We start from the raw sequence: 22,126 nt of genomic DNA on the forward strand, positions 1-22,126 counted from the left end.
TTTTCCTCAGTGGAGTTTTGAGCCTGATAGAGAGGAGGGAGGAGCAGGGCAGGGGCAGAGCCAGGGAAAAGATGGAAGTTCTCTGTGCTCCTCTCTTTCCTCCACCCCTTCATTATCCCCAGGGAGACCTCCGGGAACATGGGTCGGGGGGTCGAGGATGAGGTCTCAGGGAACAGCCAGGCAGGGCCAGTGGAGGTGGATTACCAGGGAGAGGCAGCAGGCCCCTCAGGGATTGAGTGTAGAGATTTGTTGAGAGATGAATATGCACACACATAAAGTATCGCCAACTTATTTTAGAGATATCTGTATCAATCTATAATGAGAGGGCTCTCTACTCTGCCTGCACAAGCGTAACGTGCGTTTAAATTAGCCAACCCTCATTGGCTCTTTTCCTCTGCCTAAAGAAACTTCCCAAAGATGTTTTTTTTTGTCCATTTTGCTAGCTTTGGGGGTTTGGTGTCAAGAATGAGTCACAATCAGGCATGACAAAGAAAATCCAGTCATTAAAAAAAAACAAAAAACAAAACATAATTCAGAATCAGATAATAAATCAAACTGAAATAATGTAAGTTCAGTATTTTTATGTGCGGCCCGGAACCGATTGAACCATGGATCAGGACTGGTCAGCGGCCTGGGAGTTGGGGACCACTGCTTTAAGACATGTCTGTACTGTGTATCGCAAGTGAATCCTGGTTATGTCCTGCCAGTCATCTACCAATCAGAGTTTAACCCTTGTAGCCTTTAGCTCGTGCTCTATCTCTCTCCTGTTTCTCTTTCTTCTGCTCTTCTGTCCTTTTTCTGTCTGACAGTTAGGCTCCAGTGTCCACCATCACTACAAAATTAATCACATTAATTGTTTTTCAACAGAGAAAAACACAGATCTCTCTTCGTCAGTCCAGTCTTGTTCAATCTTATCCAGAAGCTACAAAGAAGCTACAAAGAAGCTAAGAAGTAGCATTTAGAAATAACCTATATTGACGCTGATAATCTCATTTTAAAGCGTGGATTACGATCAGCAATATATCTAGAAAGGAGACTTTCAAACTCCTCCCATCCCCTTTAAATAATGGCTTTTTCCAGACGTGTATCCTTTGTGTTGAAACATCTGCTAAGGTCAGCAGATAATGTATCATGACACCGTGGCATTTACAGTGTGTGTCGTACAAATGACTGTCACACCACGTTCATTAAACCGTTTAACGCCGGCTCTAACGCGCTCGTAAACGTGACTCTGAGTGCATGCTGGGAAACAGCTCCGTCCTAATGAACTGTAACCCTGACATTTTACGACCCTCACGTCAGCGTGCGAGATGTAGCTGGTTTTATGTAGGGACGTGAATGTATACACTCCACAGCAGGGGCGCTAAGAGGTGACATTAATCAAACAGGAGCTCACACACACACACACACATTCATATACACACACATTCTGTGGGGCGCTTTGTGGTAAAAGCTCATTTAGAGACGACGTGTCTCAACCCTGAACCTGAGTCTAATTGTAGGACTAAATTGGCAGGCAGGGGGAGCATCAGGAGGTAATTCCTGCTGTGTTAAAGGTGTGTGTGTGTGTGTGAGGGGCCGATTATGTGGCCACAATTTGTTTGAGTAAAGGAAGGAAGTGTGTGCAGGAGATTTATCCATATCTGCAGTGCTCCTAATACAGGCAGCGCTCAGTGACGGTCTATTGTTGGTGGGAATCACTGCCGGCTCTATCTCGCTCTGCAGACGGCGGGAAAAATGGGCGCTGTCTCATCTTTCTTTCTCTACTTCCTTCCACCTGTTTTCCTCTCTCTGTTAGTCTCATCTCAGCCTTAATTCCATCATTGACAAAGTCTTTAACCAACCCTTCGTCTCCCTCCTCCTCTTCCTCCTCACGCTCTGTTGTTATTACTCGAGCTTACTTGCATCTCTCTGGGATTTCTTCCCACTTGTGTCTTATTTGCAACTCTGATTCTAAAAAGTAAAAAAATAACGGAGTAAATTTGTGATGGGTAGATTGTTCATTTGTTGTAACAATGCTGTTGTAAAAGTTGCCAAATCCTTCCGCCAACGCCAAACAGTTTGTTCTGCACTGAAGTCTGAAAGGACAAGACTTATTGGCCATCCCTCAAACATAGTTGAAGGAACGTTTCCCATTCTTCCACTGCTGACAGGCCTTTACTGTCCCTACCACTCCCAAATCCTGGACGTAGTCTCTGAGAAACACTGCTCTATGGGGGCAGGCGTTAAGTCCCAGACTGCGGAGGTATGAGATTACCAATCTTGACGAGTCAATCAGGAAACTGTTTGGCAGCACCTGGAGGTTCCAGAAGCTCAAAACCAAAGCAAGGCCAGAACAAGGTGTTTGGCATTGTCAAAGAAGATTTGGCAATTTTTTTTTCATGGGCACAACCCACATACTCAGCTTTGTAGCTCATCCCACAAACACATGTTGGTGCATTTAATTACCTCGGACGTAACATTAAACACCCAATTTATCTTGAAAATAAATCATATGGACCACATTGCCCTCCTGTGTCTTGGAGGAGAACTGCAGACACAGACCTCTGGATGCTGGATGCTGCAGCTCTGAGGTTTTAATACCAGCTTCCTCTCTTTTGGTAAGTACATTTTTGAAAACGCTACTTTTATTTTCCATCATATTTAATAAAAATGGAGATATCTGCATATATGACTTGATGTGCTGGGCACTGCCTTGGTCTAACTCAGGGGTCTGCAGCCTTTACTGTTATAGGAGCCGTTTTTCCTCACCTTACCTGGTTAAAGTCATTCAAGAGCCACAAAATTTGACTTTTCCTCACAAAAGAGGTTTTAATAAAAAAAAAAAAAAAAAAAAAAAAAAAAAAAAAAAACACTACACAAAACACATTAAAATACAGAGAATAATTTTCTAAACAAATTTTTTTTTTTTCAATAAAAAGTTTTTACATGTGATGTCTAAGTTAAAAAAAAAAACAATTGGAAGACTTTCAAAAACATTTTTTTTTTAACTTTTCAAATTGCAAAAAAGACAAATATTGCACAAATTTCTAGCAATTTTGTGACTTAAAAAATTGTCAAAAAATTTCAAGAATTTCAGAATGAAATAAATTTGCAAACACTTCGAAATTTATTAAGTTTGCAGAAACAATTCAAAAGGTCACAGAAATTTTTTGTTTTTTTAGAAATTTGCAAAAAGCAATTTTTGAAATATCCCTAAAGATTTCAAAAAATAATTTAGTTTATAAATTTGCAAAAAAAAAAGTCTAAATATTTTAAAATTTGAAAACATTTTTATTATTTAAAATAGGAAAACAAAATGCAAAATTTACTTTTTAATTGAGAAATTTTTGCAAAAATGTTGAAAACATTTGTCAAGAAAAAAAAAATCAAAAATTTCAAAATTTTTGAAAGAATCCTTGAATTTGACAATTTTTTTTTTGATAATTTGGCTCACCTCATCTTAATTGTTGTATGCCTTGCCACATATCAATCATGTAGACTAAGTTGGCAAGTTGTCAGTTAAATAAATCCATCCATGCAGAATTAAATTCTTTGTTTTCTTCCAGATTTGTCTTTTTGTAGATTTAGTTTTCTTACCAGGGCTGAAAAACATGATTTTATTTTACTTAAATGTTTTTTTTCATCAATATCTCTGTAAGAAAAATTAAAATTCTCTATTTCAGTAATACTTTTTCAAATCTACAGGGAGCCACTTGCTCTAACATCTCTACTGGTTTCTTCAGTTGTGTTTCAGAGACACTCAATCATCAGTCAAAATCAATCTGAAGCGTTTGTTTCAGTTCTTTATTAAAATCATCTTTTATTTCTTTCCTGCTTGCAGTACAGCACTGTATTGTCAGCGTCCTCACTCAGGGTCAGTGTGGCTGAAGCAGAAGCAAAGTGGTGGCAACAACTTAACACTAGTGCCTCAGCGTGTCCCTGTGAGTGTGTTATGTGATATCGACAGTGTGTGCATGTGTGTGTGTGAGTGTGAGGAGCTGACAATAAAGTGTAGCACAGTCAGCCATCATCTGGTACAGTCAGTCGATACAGCAGTATTAATACAAGGCCTTGAGACATTGTTCAGAGGTGTACAGGCAGAAACTGTCAATGTGTTTCCACTGGAGGCTAAACTTGGCCTTACCAAGGCCGGGGGCCAGTAAATGCTTCGTATATTTCTAAACAAAGGGTCGGAAATTGATTTCCCGGTGGCCGCACTAATTCAAACGATGTAACAGAAAGACGTAAAGGTACAGGCAAACAAAAGGCAAAACGTCCGTCCCAGGCAGTGTTGTTTCCGTTTCCCACCCAATGATCTGAGCAGGATGGATGATGTTTGTAGAAACCCACTCTTGTTGGCAAAAAGGCGGGGTTACTCGTAAATGTTATCAAAAGAAAGCCCGGTTCGGCCATTTTTGGCCTTCGTGGAAACCACACTAGCGAACATATTTAGCCCTGCCCCTGACATGTGTTGTATTAGCTTCAACCAGTTTGCAAAATGAAGAAAAAGAAAACAGCGTTTGTTGAGTATAATCCTTTTTTTTTGTTTTACAGCACAGCAGCTTGGCAGATACAACATCCTCAAAGTCCCTAAATGTACCGTATCGGTTGGCAGGGGTAGCTGTGCATGGTTTAGCGTACAGCTACCGACAGATGCAAAATAAAGCCTGTGCTGCTCGCTACATTGTGTTCAAAAGAGGTCACCTCACTCTGCACTGCGGTATAAACTCCAGGCTCCGATGTGAGCCCGAAACAGGGTGGAGAGTTGTGGTAAAAGCTGCTGTATCCATAAAAGTTTTAATTAGTCACTAAACTGTAGCCCAAACCAAAAAGAAAGGCCCCTCTGGGTAGACAAACACACACCGCCACTGCTACAGTGACACGGTCATAAGACACTCGCACACCCCTCCACAATGTCACTTAGTTGAAATCTTAGCGTTAGCTACGGTAGATAGCTAAAAGAGGCGGATGGTTGGTCTTAAGTGAGCAAAAACACAGTTACGTACTGGTCTCTGTTTTCGCTGGGGAGTCGGGCTGGGCAGGAGGTTTCGAGACGAGGAGAGACGAACAGACAGAAAAGACATATTCATCGAGATAATACCCAAAAATTTAGTAGACAAACTCATATAACATATATCTTAGCGCTTTGAAATATACTATCATATATATTTATATATGCTATTTTTTTCAGATGAAATAAATATATCCACAGATACTCTTCTTTTTTAAAAACAGACCAGCTTTACAACAGCAGACACGCACCAACACAATGGATAGACATGAGGAGAAAGAGACGTGGGGAGAGAAGGAGAATTTGGTGGCTCGTTTCTCAGATGAAAAAGCGAAAAAGTCGATTCATGGAATAAAGAAAACGGCCCGTAAACTTTCATCAGGGCGGCATTTTCATGATTAAAATTGTGGTTGTGTGGAGACAGTTTGTGTTTGTGGCAGCCAACTTGAGTGTGAATGCATAAAAAATATGTCACACTTCAGGCAGAGGTACACTGAGTCCGTTTTTTTATTTCATTTCTCTTCTGATTTGATGCAAATTCAAAAAAAGGAATACAGCATCGTGTTGTTTCAAGTTGTCTGTGGTTATTTTCTGGGTTTGATTTTGCATTTTTACATTTTTTCAATTTGGTTTGTCTGAGAAAACAACCAGTTGCAACAATCTCCTTTCAAAGTTTGGTTCCAGTATCGTGAGAAGATTGTATGCTTTGGACTTAGGGTTCTTGTACAGCAAAATTTTCCAAAACAGACTCAGTGTGCATCAGCCGTTTTTCCAAGCTCCTCCTGGACTCGCTGTTGATTGCAATAAGCTAACAAAAATCTGCCCCACACTTGGTTTCTTGGTTTCACTGGTTCTAAAGAAGTTCCCTGTCACTTGTAAATACGAGGGAATAATTGTTATTAACACATAACCTTTATAATATTTATTACTGTGATAAACTCTGCATGAGAAACAATATCCCCAAATATTAAAATGCTAAACAACAGTTTTCTATAAAGCTACCCACCTCCACAAATATATATATGTGATAGATATAGATTTTTTTTTTCTAAAAGAAGGCAAACAAACTCTACACAACAGGTTCATGTTAAAAACTTAGGTTCAGTTTTCTTCGGCTTGAAGGAAATTATGGCTCAGATGCAGTTCCAGGCAAACGAGAGCTGACCAGACTTGACGGGTTGGATGGTTTTAGGCATCGTGACCGACTGAAAAACACGAACAAAGTTGCGTCAGCTGCTCTTATCTCGACATAAAAACTCCACCGATGCTAAGTCCTACTTTGGGTGGTTATTAGTAGCTAGCCTAGCTAGGTCCTTGACATCGGAGTGTAACTGCTGGTGTCAGCTCGGTCGGCCTAACAACCCTTAAAATCAACAGCTTTGGGTTATGCATTTGCAAGGTGTGAAATTCTCCGTTAAGAAACAACATGTCTGCACCGGAGGTGCTATTGTGTCTTCGAACAGCTTCACTCAGATCTTCTTCAAAATGGCTAATCTGCTCGCGAACTGAGGCACGGTCACATCTTGACATCAAAACGGCTCTCAACTGGAATCAATCTGAACTCCTCTTTCTCGGTAGCGTCAAGCCAACCGTGGATGGGTCGATTGACGTCTTAATCGTTTACAAAGAACATGGCAGGAGCAGTTAGCATAAGGCTATGAGGAAATATTCCTTTCCTTGTGACAATCAATCTCGGGTGTAGCTCCACCTAGCATGTTAGACACACCGTGTATCGTCTTGAAGGTGAGCGCACCTGTGTTGGTAAGATTTGTTTGGAAAAGTCGCACTGTTTTTGAGTCTTGGCACTAATTAGTTTGCCCTAGTTAGGAGCGGTTGTGGAACTTCTCTTTCAGTAGAAACTCGACACTTCTGGGTCAAGGTATGTCCTGGGCTAGCCAGTCATGCTAACCATCATAAATGCTACAATTTCCATCCCCAAGTGTCTAAATTATCGCAGCTCACCGGTCGAGTGGCTGACTTTACATTCAGTCAAATACAGGGAGGGAAGAGACGCGGCCTCCGTTGTCGTTGTTAGGTAGTTGAGTGGATGTTTTCATGTGCAGCTCGAGTAGTATGGCACAGTGCTTACATTGTATTAGACTTAATACATGTTTTGATATATAGAACACCATCAATAACATTAAGAACAACTATAACACAGAAGTGAAGAAGTCAAAGTATAAAACTGTAACGCGATCAGAGGGTGAGTGATGTATTGCTCAAGAAAGAGAACGAGATGTTTCGATTGGATGCAGGTATCTGTGCGCAAATTTATGAATGTACAAGTGTGTTTGAATATGTGTTCGCGTGTGATATAACAAGTATTCTGTGAGATAAAAAGAGACACAGCAGCTAACGTCGTACAGATTGATGTCAAGCTCTACTTAAGTTTGGCACTCAGCTTTTCATTAAGCCAGTAGAATATCAGTCACAGTTGACTTACCCTGTTGTCAAGAATACAAACACAGAGAAGCACAGACGCACAGAATAATCACATCAAGGAGAGGAGCCAAGGAGGAAGGACGGGAGAGGCAGAGACGAGATGGATGAAGACAGACGGATGGAAATAAAAGGGGAAAGAAAGAAGGAGTGGGAGATGTGATGGGGTAAAAGAGGACAGGAAAGAGAGCATGAAAAACACAGAAAAGACAAGGTGTTAGCATCCACCTCTCCTTCTAAACAAGAACGTTTTGATCATACACAACACGGCTGCCTTGATATGGGCGTCACAGTTCTGCGGGGATGTAAACAGTTTGTTGAGGGAAAAAGGAACGTAGGGGTAAGCAATTTGTTTAAGGGAAAAATAAGAACACTGTTCTGTGTTAAAGGCTTCTGAGAGCAGCAGGCATACAGTACTACAAAGTTCCTGAGCCCTCAGTAAGCATTAAGAATCCTCTGAATACAAACTACCACTTTGCTTCAACATTGAAAGCCCTTTACTAGCTTTAGCAAAGGAGACTCCTTCTGTTGTACCTTTTTTTAAAGTATTGGTGTACCCAGTAAAGAATGCAAGTTGTTCCAGTGGTTGTAGTCTTTCACATACTGAGAGGCATGAAAAAATAACAGTAAGCAAAGGAGTGCTCCTTTTTCCCTTTGACCCGCCCCACGGGGCTTGTTTGGCTTTCTGGATTGTTTGTTTGTGCAGAACTTTAGGAAAGGGCTCAGTGCGTTCAGGTACGGACTCAGCTTTGCAGCCACAGATCCAGATCCCCCATCGAGGGTCGGCCTCGCAGGGATACATTGCTGAACTTCAAACCTCACTCTCCACACTGGAGAAGTGGGCCGAGCCCCTCCGTGAGCAAAGGCTCTTGGCTTTGAGTGGTAAATGGGGGGACTGAGGAAACCTCTGGGGCTGAGGTACAGAGCGCAGTCTCTGGTACTGTAGTTTAGCACTTGCCGAAGCCATGGATGAGGGCTGAGGTGCCCCCGGGGTGGATGAGACCACAGAAGGAGAGGAGACCGAGGAGGACGAGGTAGGGGGAGGAGCGTGGATCGAATGGGATGACGATGGAGGAGCAGGAAGGGCAGGGAGCGGGGGTGGCAGATTAGGGATGAGGCTCGGAGGTGGCGGTGTTTGTCGTCCTCGATCTCGGTCCCTGTCGGCTCTCTGTGTCCGCTGCTGGAGGCTGAGGTTTGACTGGCTGCCGGATTTGGATGGGTTCTGTGAGCGGTCCGGTTTGGAGGAGGATGAGGAGTCATGTTTGGGCTTCAGAGGACCACCAAAACTTTGGCAGTGCTGGTAGAGCTCCTCCTGGCTTCGTGAGGTGACTCGCGCCCATTTGGAGGAACGGTGCGGATGGTGTCGCGGGGAATGGCACGAGGAACAAGCCGCGTGCCCTCTTCCCTTGTCCTTTGACTTGCGTTTACTCTTCTTCTCATCCTGGATGTGGAGTTTGTCCACTGACCAGTACCGTCGAGGAGGTGGTGGTGTGAGAGGAGGTGGAGGCCAGTGTGATCCTGATCCCCATCCTCTTTCTCGTCCACCACCACCTCCGCTAGACCCCCATCCACTTTCTGCTGTTCCCCACCTCTCGCCACGCTCCAGGAACAAGTCGTCTCTGCTGTTGATGCTGCCTGCTTTCTCCCTCGAGGGGTAGGTACTGAAAAACCATCCTCCCCCTCCAATCCCTCCAACCGCCCTGCCTTCGTGATCCTCCCAGTACCGCTCAAACTTCCCAAACTCTCCAGAGGAACCATCATCATCCGAGTAAATCCCAATGACTTTGTCTTGCTCTTCATCAGACATTGTCCTTCCTCCTCCTCGCCTTTTCCTACGCTCTGCTTTCCTCCTCTCCAGCTCAGAGTCGTCTTCCTCAGCCTCTACGTCAGACTCCCACTCGTGAAAGGACAGCTCTTCCTTGGAGTGCATGTCCCCTCTTCCGGTCCGGCCCAACAGCGGCCTCCTCTCCCCCTCCATCCCTACAGCATCCCTGTCAGAGCTTTTACTTTTCCTCCTTTTGGAGGACACAGGCAACAAGGGCAGAAAGGCAGATGGGATGGCGTCAGAGGACGGGTTCCCCCCTCCCCAGAACTTAACAGATGTCGAAGGCTTACTGCCGTGATAGTGCTTGCTATTCCTTCGCCTGGGGTGTCGTTCTTTCCCTCTGCTGTCTTCCCCATCATCCCTTTCTTTCTCCTCTCTGTCCTTCCTGTCATCGTCGCCCGGGATGTTCCATCCATAGCTTCTGATTGAGCTCTCACTCTTCTTTCTGAAAGACTCTCGTCTCAGGGCGGGGTACGGTGGGTAGTCTGGGGTCCCTGATTTGAGTTCCTCCCTTTTCTCGACATCTCCTCCTTCCTGCTCCGATCTCTTCCGCTCTCTTTTCCGAATCTTATCCTCTTTTTTCTTCTTCTTCTTTGCTTTGCGCCGCTTTCGCTCTCTTTCCCGCTCCCTTTCTTCCCTCTTCTTCTTCTTTCGCCCTTTCTTCCTCCTCTTCCTCTCACGCTCTCGCTCCTTGTTGTGCCGTTTCTCCTCTCTGCCCACTCCTCCGTCGCCCCGGCCGGTTGTTCCTCCCCTCACTCTTTCTCTGTCTCCCCACGACGCCCACCACTCCTGCAGTTGCGCTAACTGGCTGCCTGTTCTTTCTCGGCCGTAGTCCTTGAGAGGACGCGGCTTCCGGGGCGGGATCGGTGGAGGTGGTGGGCTGCAAGGGAGTGAGCGCGATGACATGCGACGTGAACGAATCTTCCTCCGTGAGCCCAAGAGGAGGCTGGACTCCTCCGTTAGCAGGTCTGAGTCATAATCTTCATCCACCGTGAACTCCCGGTCCCCTGCTCTGTATCTGAAACTGAGCGAGGAGTTGTAAGAGCTGTCGCTCGAGCACGAGGAGGGAGAATTCGAGCGAGAAAGTGAAACGGAGGATGACGAGGAGGATGATGAGGATGTAGAGGAGGAGGAGGATGACGAGGCACTAGAGCAGGTAGAGTAGAAACGACACGGCGAGGAGGGTGTGGTAGGAGTGTGTGTCGGGGACGAAAGGGGGACAGGCAGAGGCGGAGGTGGAGGAGGACGTCGCCCTCGCCTTCCACCTCCATCGCCCACTCCGTACCTCCCTCCGCCTCGTCTCCCAAGAGGCAGAATATTCTCGTACAGGGGACCTCCAGATCCTTTCCTCCTGGCCTGAGCTAGGCTTCCACGTCTCCAGAAAGGCGGTCTTCGTGGGGACGATGGTAGCGGTGGAGGCGGTTTTGAGATTAGGCTCCCTGGGCCTTGCTGAGGGCCTTTGGGGGGCAGGCGTGGCATCCCAGAGGCTTTTGGGCCTCGAGGATTAGCTTTGGGAGTCTGCTGGACGCCTCCTGCATGTTGCTCAGAGGTAGCGCCAAGCCCCTCTGGATCTATTGGACCATAATAGCGCTTATACTCATCTAGTCCTGTGTCACCTCCGCCTGCTCCTCCCGCAACTCCTCCTTGCAGGCTCCAGTGCTGTCCAAGGTTTTGCTGGAACTGCTGCTGAGCCTGGAGTTCAGTGATCCCTCCTGCTATCCCTCCTACACCCACTCCTCCACTGCTGCCCTGGCTCAGGACTTTCTCCGGCTTTGGTCTGTTCCAGCGGTCGACCACAGCAAGTCTGCGGTCATGCCGAGGCAAGAAGGTGGAGCAAGGCATGGGGCCTTCGAGCAAGGGGCTGTTTGAGGGTCCCAGAGCCATAGCGGAGTGTCCCGTGGGTGGAGGAGTCCCTGGCAGCATAGTTGTGTACGTCGGCCCTTGCTGCTGTTGTTGGTGGTGCTTCTGTTGCTGCTGCTGCTGCACCATGGCAATGGCAGTCGTGTTGTTTATTGTGGCTGTAACAAGGTGTTGTTGGGGTCCGGTAGGCATCGCGGTCATGGTGTGGTACTGGGGCAGAGAGCTCTTTCTACCTCCTGGTGCGGTCTCATCCTCAAACTGACAGCAACTGTACATTCCCTGTGGGGAGAGATGAAAGAGAGACGATAATTAGACCGACGGGCTGTCAGGTGGTGTGAAGATGATGTGCGTAGTGGAGACACACAAAGAGAAAACCTGTAAGGCAGTTTGATTTGACTGTTACTAAACCAAATGAAAGCTTTCTTTAGAAAACTGCTGGTCCTTCCCTTGATTTAGTTGTAACACTATAATCAAAAGGATGTTCAGATCTTTAAAAGAAGCAGGCACAGTGAACCAGTTCTTACCCTATCGATTTCATGTCGCTGCTTACCCAAATGTTCCAACATTTCCTTTAGGAGACACTTTTCACCACAGTTTAGATTAAAACAGGACCTTTTCCTCACATAGACTATAGGAGCCTAAACACAGATTCAAAGTTAGTAGCTAACAGTTACGGAACCGTTTACTTTTTCTCTTCTTTGCTTGTTTTTTCTGTCTTTGACCACCTTATGTGAGATTATCTGTGGGATCTGTTTTTTGTGACTTTTTGCATTCAACAAGTAAACGCGACAACTGTTTTAGGATAGAGTGCAAAAGTGTTGTTGCGTTTCAGCCTCTTGTTTACACAGAAACAGCGTTTTAGCCGACCTGAAACGCACAATTTTGAAAACAGCTTCCAGAGTGGATTTTTCCTGAAACGCTGCCGCATATGTGCATAGACAGTACAACAGTACCGCTGTTATGATCGCCGCAAACTACCGTGTTGAGCTTGTGTTGTTGAATCTGCTGACTGTCTTTAACAAAATGTGCATCTCTTTCTCCACTTCTGCTCTTCGCATTCACCAATACACCAGATAATCAGCTCAACTCTACTTCAAGACAAGATAGTTATAGCGCCACCTACAGGCCTGGCATGCTTACTACAGCATTTTCAGCCCCTCCGCATTTAATCCAATCCAATCGAACATTATTAGTTAAGCACTTTAAAAACAGATGCTGTTGACCAAAGTGCTGTACAGAAAAATTAGATAATAAAATAAAATAAACTAAAATAAAATAAAACAAAATGCAATAAAATAAAATAAAATAAAATAAAATAAAACAAAATAAAATAAAATAAATGGCTGACATGAGACAAAAGAAACACTTCATGTGAAATACAACAAACAATTTAGAGAAAAAAATAAGACATGAAATAAATAAAAAAAAAAACTTTAAAAGGCACCAAAAGAGCAATCAAATAATAAAATGAAATAAAATAAAATAAAATAAAATAAAACAAAATAAAATAAAATAAATGGCTGACATGAGACAAAAGAAACACTTCATGTGAAATACAACAAACAATTTAGAGAAAAAAATAAGACATGAAATAAATAAAAAAAAAAACTTTAAAAGGCACCAAAAGAGCAATCAAATAATAAAATGAAATAAAATAAAATAAAATAAAATAAAACAAAATAAAATAAAATAAATGGCTGACATGAGACAAAAGAAACACTTCATGTGAAATACAACAAACAATTTAGAGAAAAAAATAAGACATGAAATAAATAAAAAAAAAAACTTTAAAAGGCACCAAAAGAGCAATCAAATAATAAAATGAAATAAAATAAAATAAAATACATGGCTTACATGAGACAAAAGAAACACTTCATGTGAAATACAACAAACAATTAAGAAAAAAAAGTAAAACATAAAATATAATAATTAAAAAAACCCTTTAAAAGGTACCAAAAGAGCAATCAAATAATAAAATAAAATAAAATAAAATAAAATTAAATAAAGTAAAATAAAATGAAATAAATTAAAATACATAGAATCTGAGATTATTGTGTGTTTAAAGCCAGAGGAAAAAAACGTGTATTTTAAGAAGAAATTTAAAAACAGAGATGAGGCTTCTTTTACATGCTGTAGTTAATCATTCCAAAGTTTATGAGCCACAACAGCAAACACTCGATTCCCTCTGAGCTTCTGCCTGAGACATTGAGTGTCCTAAGAGATCTTAAGACAAGTTTTCTTTGTCTTAAGATGTTTTAAGACACCTAATGTCTTCAAGACACAAAAATCTATCTGCGTGCATCTAGGGCTGGGTATAGCTAAGAACCTAACAATTCAATTCGATACTGATTTAAATGCTTCCATTATTGATTTCCATGCCCTGTGTAAACATATGTGTCCTGTCCCCTCACCTTTTAAAGCAATAAAACAACCTGAACATCAGACTTTAAAGCTGAAGGATCTATCTTTATGCTTCTGCTGCTGATTTGGCTGACATTTTTTTTGTTGTTGTTTGGTCTTTCATGGCCCTTGTCCACACGATTCAGAGGATTTACTGAATTGACACTGCATTGGGTGAGGCAATATATCGATGCATCGATTCATCAATATTTTTTACCCATCCTTAGGTGCATCCTTCAAATCTGTGTCTTAAGATGTCTTCAGACGTCTTGATTTTGGTTATTAAGACGTCTTGGGATGTCTCGAGACACATTGATTGACTGCGAATGAAGCCGTAAACTTGTTCCAAGAATCTTTGAGGATCAATCACTTTATATGTCGGAGAAATATTCAACGAAAGAAACCAATCGTGAGAGAACTCTTTTTGCTTTTTTAAGGGTTTTTCTTTTTTTAATGTTTGCACTAACTTGTCAATGTCGAAAACTCCATTTTTAACATCTTGGAGCTGCTTTTTGTTGATGCTAAATCTTAAATGAGACATTTCATTCTTGTTTGTTTTTAATGTACTGCGCCAAAGACGCATGTTGAAACAGGCCTGACTTTTTAATCTGTGCTGCAACACCCAGAGATGTTTGGTTTGAATAAAACATGAAACAAAACATTTAGAAATCTGAAAGATGAACATCCAGCCAGAATCAATTTAAAAACACGATCAGTGAGATGATCTATCTCTGTCTCTGTGTGTTTACACCTCACTGTGGATGGATGGGACTCAATTAGCTGTACTGAGACGGGCCATGTAAATCTCAAAGACTCTATTATTCCTCTGTGCTGAAGATGATTAATAATATCCATCCATATCTGTCATATCTTAATGACTCAATGTGTGGGGCTTCCTGTAGATCCCTGCTTCCCGCTGGGACACAGATCTGATAGAGACTCTAATAATGGCCCTTCCGGACTCGTGAATCAGCAGTCCCAGAGGCTGCAGAAGTGCTATCACAGCCCGCAGAGCGAAGGGCGCAGCACACTGTGAAATTGAAACTCCGGTGAGTCACTGATTGGGTTAAAGGAAGCCGCAGGGAGCGGCTGCTGAGGCTTTAAAACATGCACAGGATACAGGTAGGGAAGATAGATGCTAGCTGGTCCTGGGAGTCCCCTGTGCATGGTTTTGATGTTTTTATTCTTAGGATGAGGAATGCTACAGATAAGAGAGGAGTCTGCTCATGCAAGGGCATTTTCTGATAGAGTCTGAATAAGTAAAGAGAAGAAAGAGGGTACGCCAAAGAGTCTGCAGGGGACACGAGTTTTCATCTATCATCAATTTATGCAAGTTATACTATCACGAAACAGCGTTAGTTTCAGATATTTATTTAAAGGGGCTGTGGGGTTTCAAAGTGGTCTTGAGAAGTCTCCTTTTAAGATTTCTGCCTGATCCTAATCCACACTTTAAAATGAGATTATCAGCACCAATATTACAGATTACAGGTTATTTCAAAATGCTAATGTGATTAATTTTGTAGTGATGGTGGACACTGGAGCCTAACTGTCAGACAGAAAAAGGACAGAAGAGCAGAAGAAAGAGAAACAGGAGAGAGATAGAGCACAAGCTAACGACTAAAAGGGCTAATCTGTTTGAGCTACTGTACATTCCAACCCACATGCAGCAGTTAGCATTTTGTGTGGACGGCTTCTAAGCTCCTGTACGAACTGACAGTTAGCTTGTTGTCACGTTAGCCTACGGATACGTCGTAGCATCATGCTGCAAGTAGCGCTACAAATAGCCGGTGTTAGAAAAAAACTGTAAATACACTGAAGTGAAGGATTCATGATATTATTTTTTGTATCTTTTTTGGTCATTTATTATTGATAGTGTGAGGAATTAAAATTTTCTTCACTTGCAGAAGCAGTTTTAGCAGAAAACAGGAAGTTCGTGTGCAGCTTCAATGAGCATGTACGTGGTTCTGAGACGTTTAACAGGAAGCTTGCCTGTGGCTTTACCTGATTGTGATAGACACTGCAGGTACAGGCGCACTGCAAAACAGAATCTGGCCAGAACTTATGTGCTAATTTTCACCAAATTCTCATGAAATTTCAGGGGTAATTTCGAAGAAATAAGAAAAACTTTGTTTAAATAATTATATTATAATTATTGATTAACAAAATTAATCAAACAAATTACGCCATTTGTAATTAATTAATCGTAATTAATCGCATTTTAATCACATCAATATTCAACATCAGGAGCAACACTTTTCAATTCAAACAGATTTTGGTAGAAGACTAAATCATTGAATATTCTCATACACAAGTTTAAACAAGAAAATCCTGTTTATTTTGTTCAGAAGATTTTTTTTTTTTGTGGAGAGATTAAAAAATAATCTAATCAATTACAGGATTTGTGATCAATTATTCTAATTTATCACATTTTAATCTTAAATCTGCTTAAGGTCCCACATAAAGAATTTGAATTTAGGGCATTACAAAATTATAGTGCGTGACTAATGGAATGAATACATGAAAAAAAAAGATTTTTAAACCCTTTTTTTTCTCATGGACAATATTAATTAAAATGTCCGTGTTCCCTGCCATTGGCATTGGATTACTGTGTACTGACTATAAAAATAAATTATATTTTTCAGCGGACGGAGGCGGGGTCTGGTAGGGCTTGTCAATCAAAATCCTGCTCGTAAACTACTGTGGGTGAGAGCGGTGTGCTCTTTGGACGAGAGCTCAGCATGGATATGAGGAGAAGATGTGAGATGACAGAGACACAGCGAGACGCTGCGAGTCAGAAAAGTTCAGGCAGCTCACGCTCCAACTGGGGATGTGTCGCTGTAGTTCAGAGAGAAAGAGCGGCGCCATCGTGAGGAAAGACGACGGAGATCATAAAGAGGATCAAAGGATGGAGCGCCTGAGATGAACACGATCAAAAAAGTTTGACACTTCTATTTTTTGGACCAAAAACAGAAAGAGAGACATAAAAGAAGAGAGTCCACTCTTCTTAAGTAGCTTTGGTGTTTATATGGTCAGAGAAAACATTGTTATTTGGGTCTTAAAAGATCATTCAAGATGCTCTGAAAATGGCTGGCAGCCCATGAGTTAATCTTGCGTTGATTTTTATAACGGGTTAATGTGTGGTGTAATTAATTAATCTAATAAACGCGTAAATATCACAGCCCTAATTATATTATTATGTTATTAACTAAATGTAATAAAATTTGTGGACCTCTAAAGTAGAGTGTTACCGATTTCAGTTTTTTTCACTGTACCTGTTAAGAAGAAACAGGAAGTAAGAATTTCTCATTTTTCCACCAGCTTCCAAACACGCCTGGTTATATGTCATATTTTTATGACAGTGTACGCGAGACTCCGGGCCAGAAGGTGGCGACGCAGTCACATTGAAACAGATCCTCCTCATAGCAGCTGTAATAAATACTTGAAAATTTACAAGAAATTTTCTTAGGGCTTAAAAAAAAAAGTTAAAGCTTCGGTTTGACTCATGTTGGCTCTTTGTAAACAAGCAGAAAACAAGAAAAAATCCAGCCTTTTTACCGTGTAATTATAACACTTTGAGATCCTATTTTCAGCTTTAAAAGAAGAAATTTAGATTTTATTATTGTCCTTCTAAAATGTTTGTCCTGCCCCTAGAAAAAAAAGAGATTTGAACAAACATTTCACCACAGCATCTTCTGACAAACCTGAGTTCCCCCTCCTTTCCACCTCAGCTCGTCTCAATCCTCCCTCTTTACGTCCCTTTGATTTGCACATTTTATCACTTCTTGCTTTAATACCTTCCTCTTTTTGCCTCCTCTCGCCTTTCAGCTCCTGTAAGTCTGTCTCAGATTCTGCTCTTAATATCTCCAGGCGCTGAGCAAACAGAAACCGTCTTGGCTCTGAAAGGAAATAGCTGTGCAACAACTGGGTGATCACTCTCCTCTGGACCCTTCGGCCTCCGCCTGGCACCGCTCCAAGGATAAATACCATTGATATTTCTTTTGGCTCCACCTGGCTGCTCCCTCTCAGTGCCAAGAAGACGTAGTAATATTGAGTGGCACCTACTTTTGGGCAATCCATTTCCTGATTGTATCTGGAACCTGTTCATTAACCTTCCTACATGTGTATCTGCGTTTAATGGAGTGAGCCTCGGGCTGCAAACGGAGCGGGATCCTCGTTTTTCTCATCAATCTGTTAGAGGAGGAGAAGAGGTGCTTCAAAGTTTCAGCTTTATCCCAACACCTGCTCCTGCTTCAGTTTATGACTCGCTCCTGAAGCTCACCCTCTGCTATCAAAACACAGTTTGTTCCACTGATTGGTTCCCGTCCTCTCCGGCAGGTTGGGGATGGGGGAACGAGTGGGATCAGCTGCGGAAGTGTTTCAAAGTTTTGACTTAATACGTCAAGGTTCATTAAATGTAGCGCGATTACCAGCTGCCAAAACCCGTGACATAATCAAATACCTGCACTGCAAAAATTTTTAATCTTTTCAAGTGTTTTTGTCTTATTTTCAGTAGAAAATGTCTTTTTAGACTTTATCTGAGCCACATTCACTTGACCAGTCCAAAAAAATATCTTGTTTCAAGTTATTTAAAGACAAAAATGAGGTCTGAATTTCTTGTAAAAAGTTAAAAAATTTGTCAATGGAAAAAAAGAAAGTTACTTGTATTAAGACAGTAGTCTAGTTTAAAGCAAATTTCTCTTGTTTCATTGGCAGATTGTTTTTACCTTTTACAAGCAATTCAGACCACTGTCAGGGTTTCATCCCTTTCTGGCCCTCCTAGTGCTATAACAGTTGATACCATGTATTATTTCCTCTGCTGAGTCACATGACCAGCTGCACGGAACTCCTAATTAGTGTGTGACATCATCACGGAACTCCTAATCAATGTGACATCATCACAGAACTGATGCAGCAGAGGGAGGATTCAAATTCACAAAAAAATTGGAAACAACTCCATACAGAGGCCACGATTTTACCCAAATGTGTAAAAAATTAGATATTTTTTTTCGGAAATTTAGCCAAGAATCCATTCATGACATTTTTAAAGCTGTACAGCTTTCACTTTTTTTGACTAGAGGCCCCAATGCGTCAGTCTGCATGGGCAGGATTTAGAAATCCCATGTATTTTAATGGAGGGAGCTGGGAGGGCTCACCAACTTTGAAGGCTCACCATTTAAAAACCGGATTCGATATAACAACTTCCACAACAAATTTTGTAAAGCAGGGTCTAGTCTGTCATGTGAGCGAATTTCAAGCCAATAACACTTATGGTTTCAGAGAAGATCATTTTTGTAAAAAGGGTAAAAATGCAGCAAAATCTTCTTTTGAAAGGCAAATTGCCGGCTTCCTGTGTGAGATAGGGCCATGGTGTCTTCTACCTTTTTGTGCATCTCAATGAGACTTACATTTTGACGTTGGTTTCATCTCTCTAAGACATTCTTACCGCCCATTAGAGCCATTTTAGAGTGTTTTTGAGTGCCTAGGTGGCGCTAGAGAGCATAATATGGAATGTTGGGGGTCAAGTTTGGTATTTTATCATGAAGGGCATCAACTGTCTGGAACTGACGGCCTTTTTTATAAACTCCTCTTGCCATCCATCCCTAAATGTTCTCTGTTGGATTTAAATCAGGGGAACATGTTGGATGATCCAAAGAGTGATGTTATTCTCCCCGAAGAAGTCCTTCATCCAGCCAGCATTGTGACCTGCAGCGTTGTCCTGTTGAAAAACCAGCTGTTCCCACACAGACCAGGGCCCTCAGTCATGAAGGACGCCCGCTGCAACATCTGCACGTAACCAGCCGCCGTTTGACCACCCTGCTCCACCTGAAGCTCCAGAGTTCACTGAATGAAAAAGCCCCAGATCATGATGGACCCCCTCTGCTGTGCCGGGTAGAAAACATCTCAGGTGGGATCTCCTCGTCATGTCAGTAACGTTGAAGCCATCTGGACCGTCAAGGTGACACTTTTCTCATCAGAGAATCAAACTTTTTTCCACCTTTCAATGTCCCATGATGCTCCCTGGCAAAGTCTGAACGGGCAGTTTTGTGGCATTGAAGGAGACGAGGTCTTTGAATTGTTTTTTGTTTTTTTTTTGAAACTCTTTTCCTGCAGATGTCGTCTGATGGTTGTTGCGCTGCAGTCGGCTCCAGTAAGGGCCTTAATTTGGGTGGAGAACCGCCCTGTGTCTTGATGGACAGCCAATCAGATCCTCCGGCTCAGCGCAGGTGTAATTTTTTGGGTCTACCTTGACTTTGTTGTCCCATAATGCTCAGGATCTTTCAGAAAATGTAGAATGACTGTCTTACTGTGTCCAACTTCAGCAGCAATGGCACGCTGAGAGAGGCCTTGCTGATGCAGCTCGACGATCTGACCACGTTCAAGAAGAGACAGTTTCTTAGCTTTAGCCATCAGGAGGGACTGACCGTGAGAATGCCTGACAGGAAATGAACATTTGGAACAGATTTTGGCTTTAGCAGCCTGTGGTTTTTAACTTTTGATCAGGGGATAAAGTATTTCAGTTTTTTTTTTTTTTTAATACAAGCACCAATTTTTTTTTTGTGACACTCCATCTTCTTGCTTTTGCATATTGTAGCTCTACTTAAAACCTCATTAAGGTCCAAATGTGCAGAATGGATATTCTAGCAATTTTTCCACTGGTCTTCAGATTTTGATCAGGTCTGGTATAATGCACACATGACTAATTATTATTTTCATTATTAAAGGGTCTGCGGCGACTTTCTATTTGGCACTGAGTGGCAGTGACACCTGTGGCCTGAATCGGTACAGTTTTTTTAGGCGGGGATGAAGACACTGTTTCATTTCCTGTGAGACGTCAAGACGTGTCTCTTACCAAGGCTCGCTTTTGATTTGTTTCTGTTTTTATTTGTAGATACCTCATGTTATTGTTTGAACGGTGACAACATTTAAAGTTTGTGAACTCAGTTTGTAGTTTAGAGTACAACACATTTTGGTGGATGATAATGAGGAAACTTCCCAGTTTCATGTCATTAATCGACCGTTTTTGGTGGGTTTGCTCACCCTGCTGAGAGCCAGGAGAAAGTCCATCCCTCCGGATCTCTTCACGCAGTGCCGTAGTTTCCAGTAAACCAGGTGCTCCCAGGCAAAAACCAGGAGGCTCAGGCCCATGGCCACCAGCAGCATGTAGAAAACTCCTGCCATGTTGTCAATGTCCAGCTTACTGCTCATCACCTGAAAAAAAGGGATGGAAAGAGTTTGATGAAGGGAGGAAAGAAAGTGAGGAAGGAAGGGAGAAAGGAAAGCAGAGAGGAGAGGAGACAGGAGAGTTTATTTATTACCAACTGGAGCCTATTTGTCTCCCAGACAGCAGATAAAAAGTTAATTACCAGCAGCGGTATAAACGTGAATCCTTTGCTGTCACTGGATGTCGGAGCACCCATATGTGATATTTAGAGCCTCTGACCAAAACACGCCAGTCACCGCTAAATATCCTCTTCACATCAAACAAAGAGCTCACCAGGCAACTTCATTTATCCAGAGTCAGCGCTCATCAGCTGCAGCAGCCAGGAAGTTTCCTCTCATGAATGAGTGATTGTTATGGTTTTATATCAAAGCCTGGGAGATATTTGCAGCCTGGTCATGTTCAGACATTTGTTCAGGAGTGTTTTACACCTTCGCTTCTTCTCCCTCCATCTGACGGCACTGTAACAGAAGACGTCATACCTCAATCTTATCGTTGTGACAGATCCCCGACAGCCAGAGTCGCTCCAACATGTCAATCTCATCTGCAAGACAGAAGACGGAGAAACAACAAGGTTAAAAATGGATTTGGATAAAAACAAAAAGACAGAAGGAGTTTCAACCACAGCGCCATCCAAAAGAAATCATTTTTAAAGAGGATTACTTCCCCTTTGTTACCAGAATAACACGTTTGATCCCTGTGGAAGGAAAAAAAATGAGCAGGAAAAGCAGAAGAAGTGATGAGAGGAGGAGGATGAAGACAGTTCATTGTGTCACTCTCAGAATGCAAAGGAAACGTGATGGGACTCAGCGTGAGACCACAGGAGAGACGCTGTGTCGAGATGAACTGGACGAAGAAAGGAAGAAACCAAAGATGGAGAAAAAAACAAGGAAAGATAAGAAAACTCAGGTTTTTATGTTGTGCGGAAGCTTGTTTCGTCTAACATCAGTTTGGAGGAAACAACCAGCAGCTCGTTAGAGACTAAAACTTGATCGTGATCGACCGATACCCAAGACTGTGATGGATTCATGGCAGAAAAGGAAAAACCTGATCACACACCTGAAAAGTGGGATAATGTGAAGTGATTGGGTGGCTTTCCAAACCAGAATCCTGACAGGGTGAGCTGGGCCCAGACCTGAAGAGAAGGAGTGTTTTTCTCATCCTAAAGGGGTTAATTTTTTTGTGTCTCCCGGACCAAACGAGACCATGAGTCCTAACATTCCATACACTGCAAAAAACAGAAATCTTATAAATTATTTTTGTCTTATTTTCAGTAGAAAATGTCTTATTCGACTTAATATGAGCCACAATTACCTGACTAGTCCAGAAAAATGTCTTGTTTCAAGTTACTTAGAGACAAAAATAGGTTCTGAATTGCTTGGAACAAGTT

The 22,126-nt window shown here is 42.3% G+C and overlaps 1 protein-coding gene across 2 annotated transcripts in view; it reads right to left on the reverse strand.

Annotated features, from left to right (window-relative positions):
• Positions 1–3,777: 3,777 nt before the first annotated feature.
• The window catches only part of grin2da (glutamate receptor, ionotropic, N-methyl D-aspartate 2D, a), a 317,004-nt gene continuing 298,655 nt past the window's right edge, over positions 3,778–22,126 (reverse strand). For both annotated transcript variants that reach the window (XM_074686909.1, XM_074686908.1), the window contains 3 exons: positions 21,219–21,280; positions 20,556–20,726; positions 3,778–11,396 (listed from right to left, as the gene is read on the reverse strand). In XM_074686909.1, the coding sequence (XP_074543010.1) occupies positions 8,244–11,396; positions 20,556–20,726; positions 21,219–21,280 (3,386 nt within the window). In that variant the 3' untranslated portion in view covers positions 3,778–8,243. The remainder of the gene's footprint in view (positions 11,397–20,555; positions 20,727–21,218; positions 21,281–22,126) is intronic.

Source organism: Halichoeres trimaculatus, unplaced genomic scaffold (genome assembly GCF_033239565.1).
Source record: "Halichoeres trimaculatus isolate MK-OKI-2021-1 unplaced genomic scaffold, fHalTri1.1 fHalTri1_scaffold_14, whole genome shotgun sequence".
Lineage (NCBI taxonomy): Eukaryota > Metazoa > Chordata > Actinopteri > Labriformes > Labridae > Halichoeres > Halichoeres trimaculatus.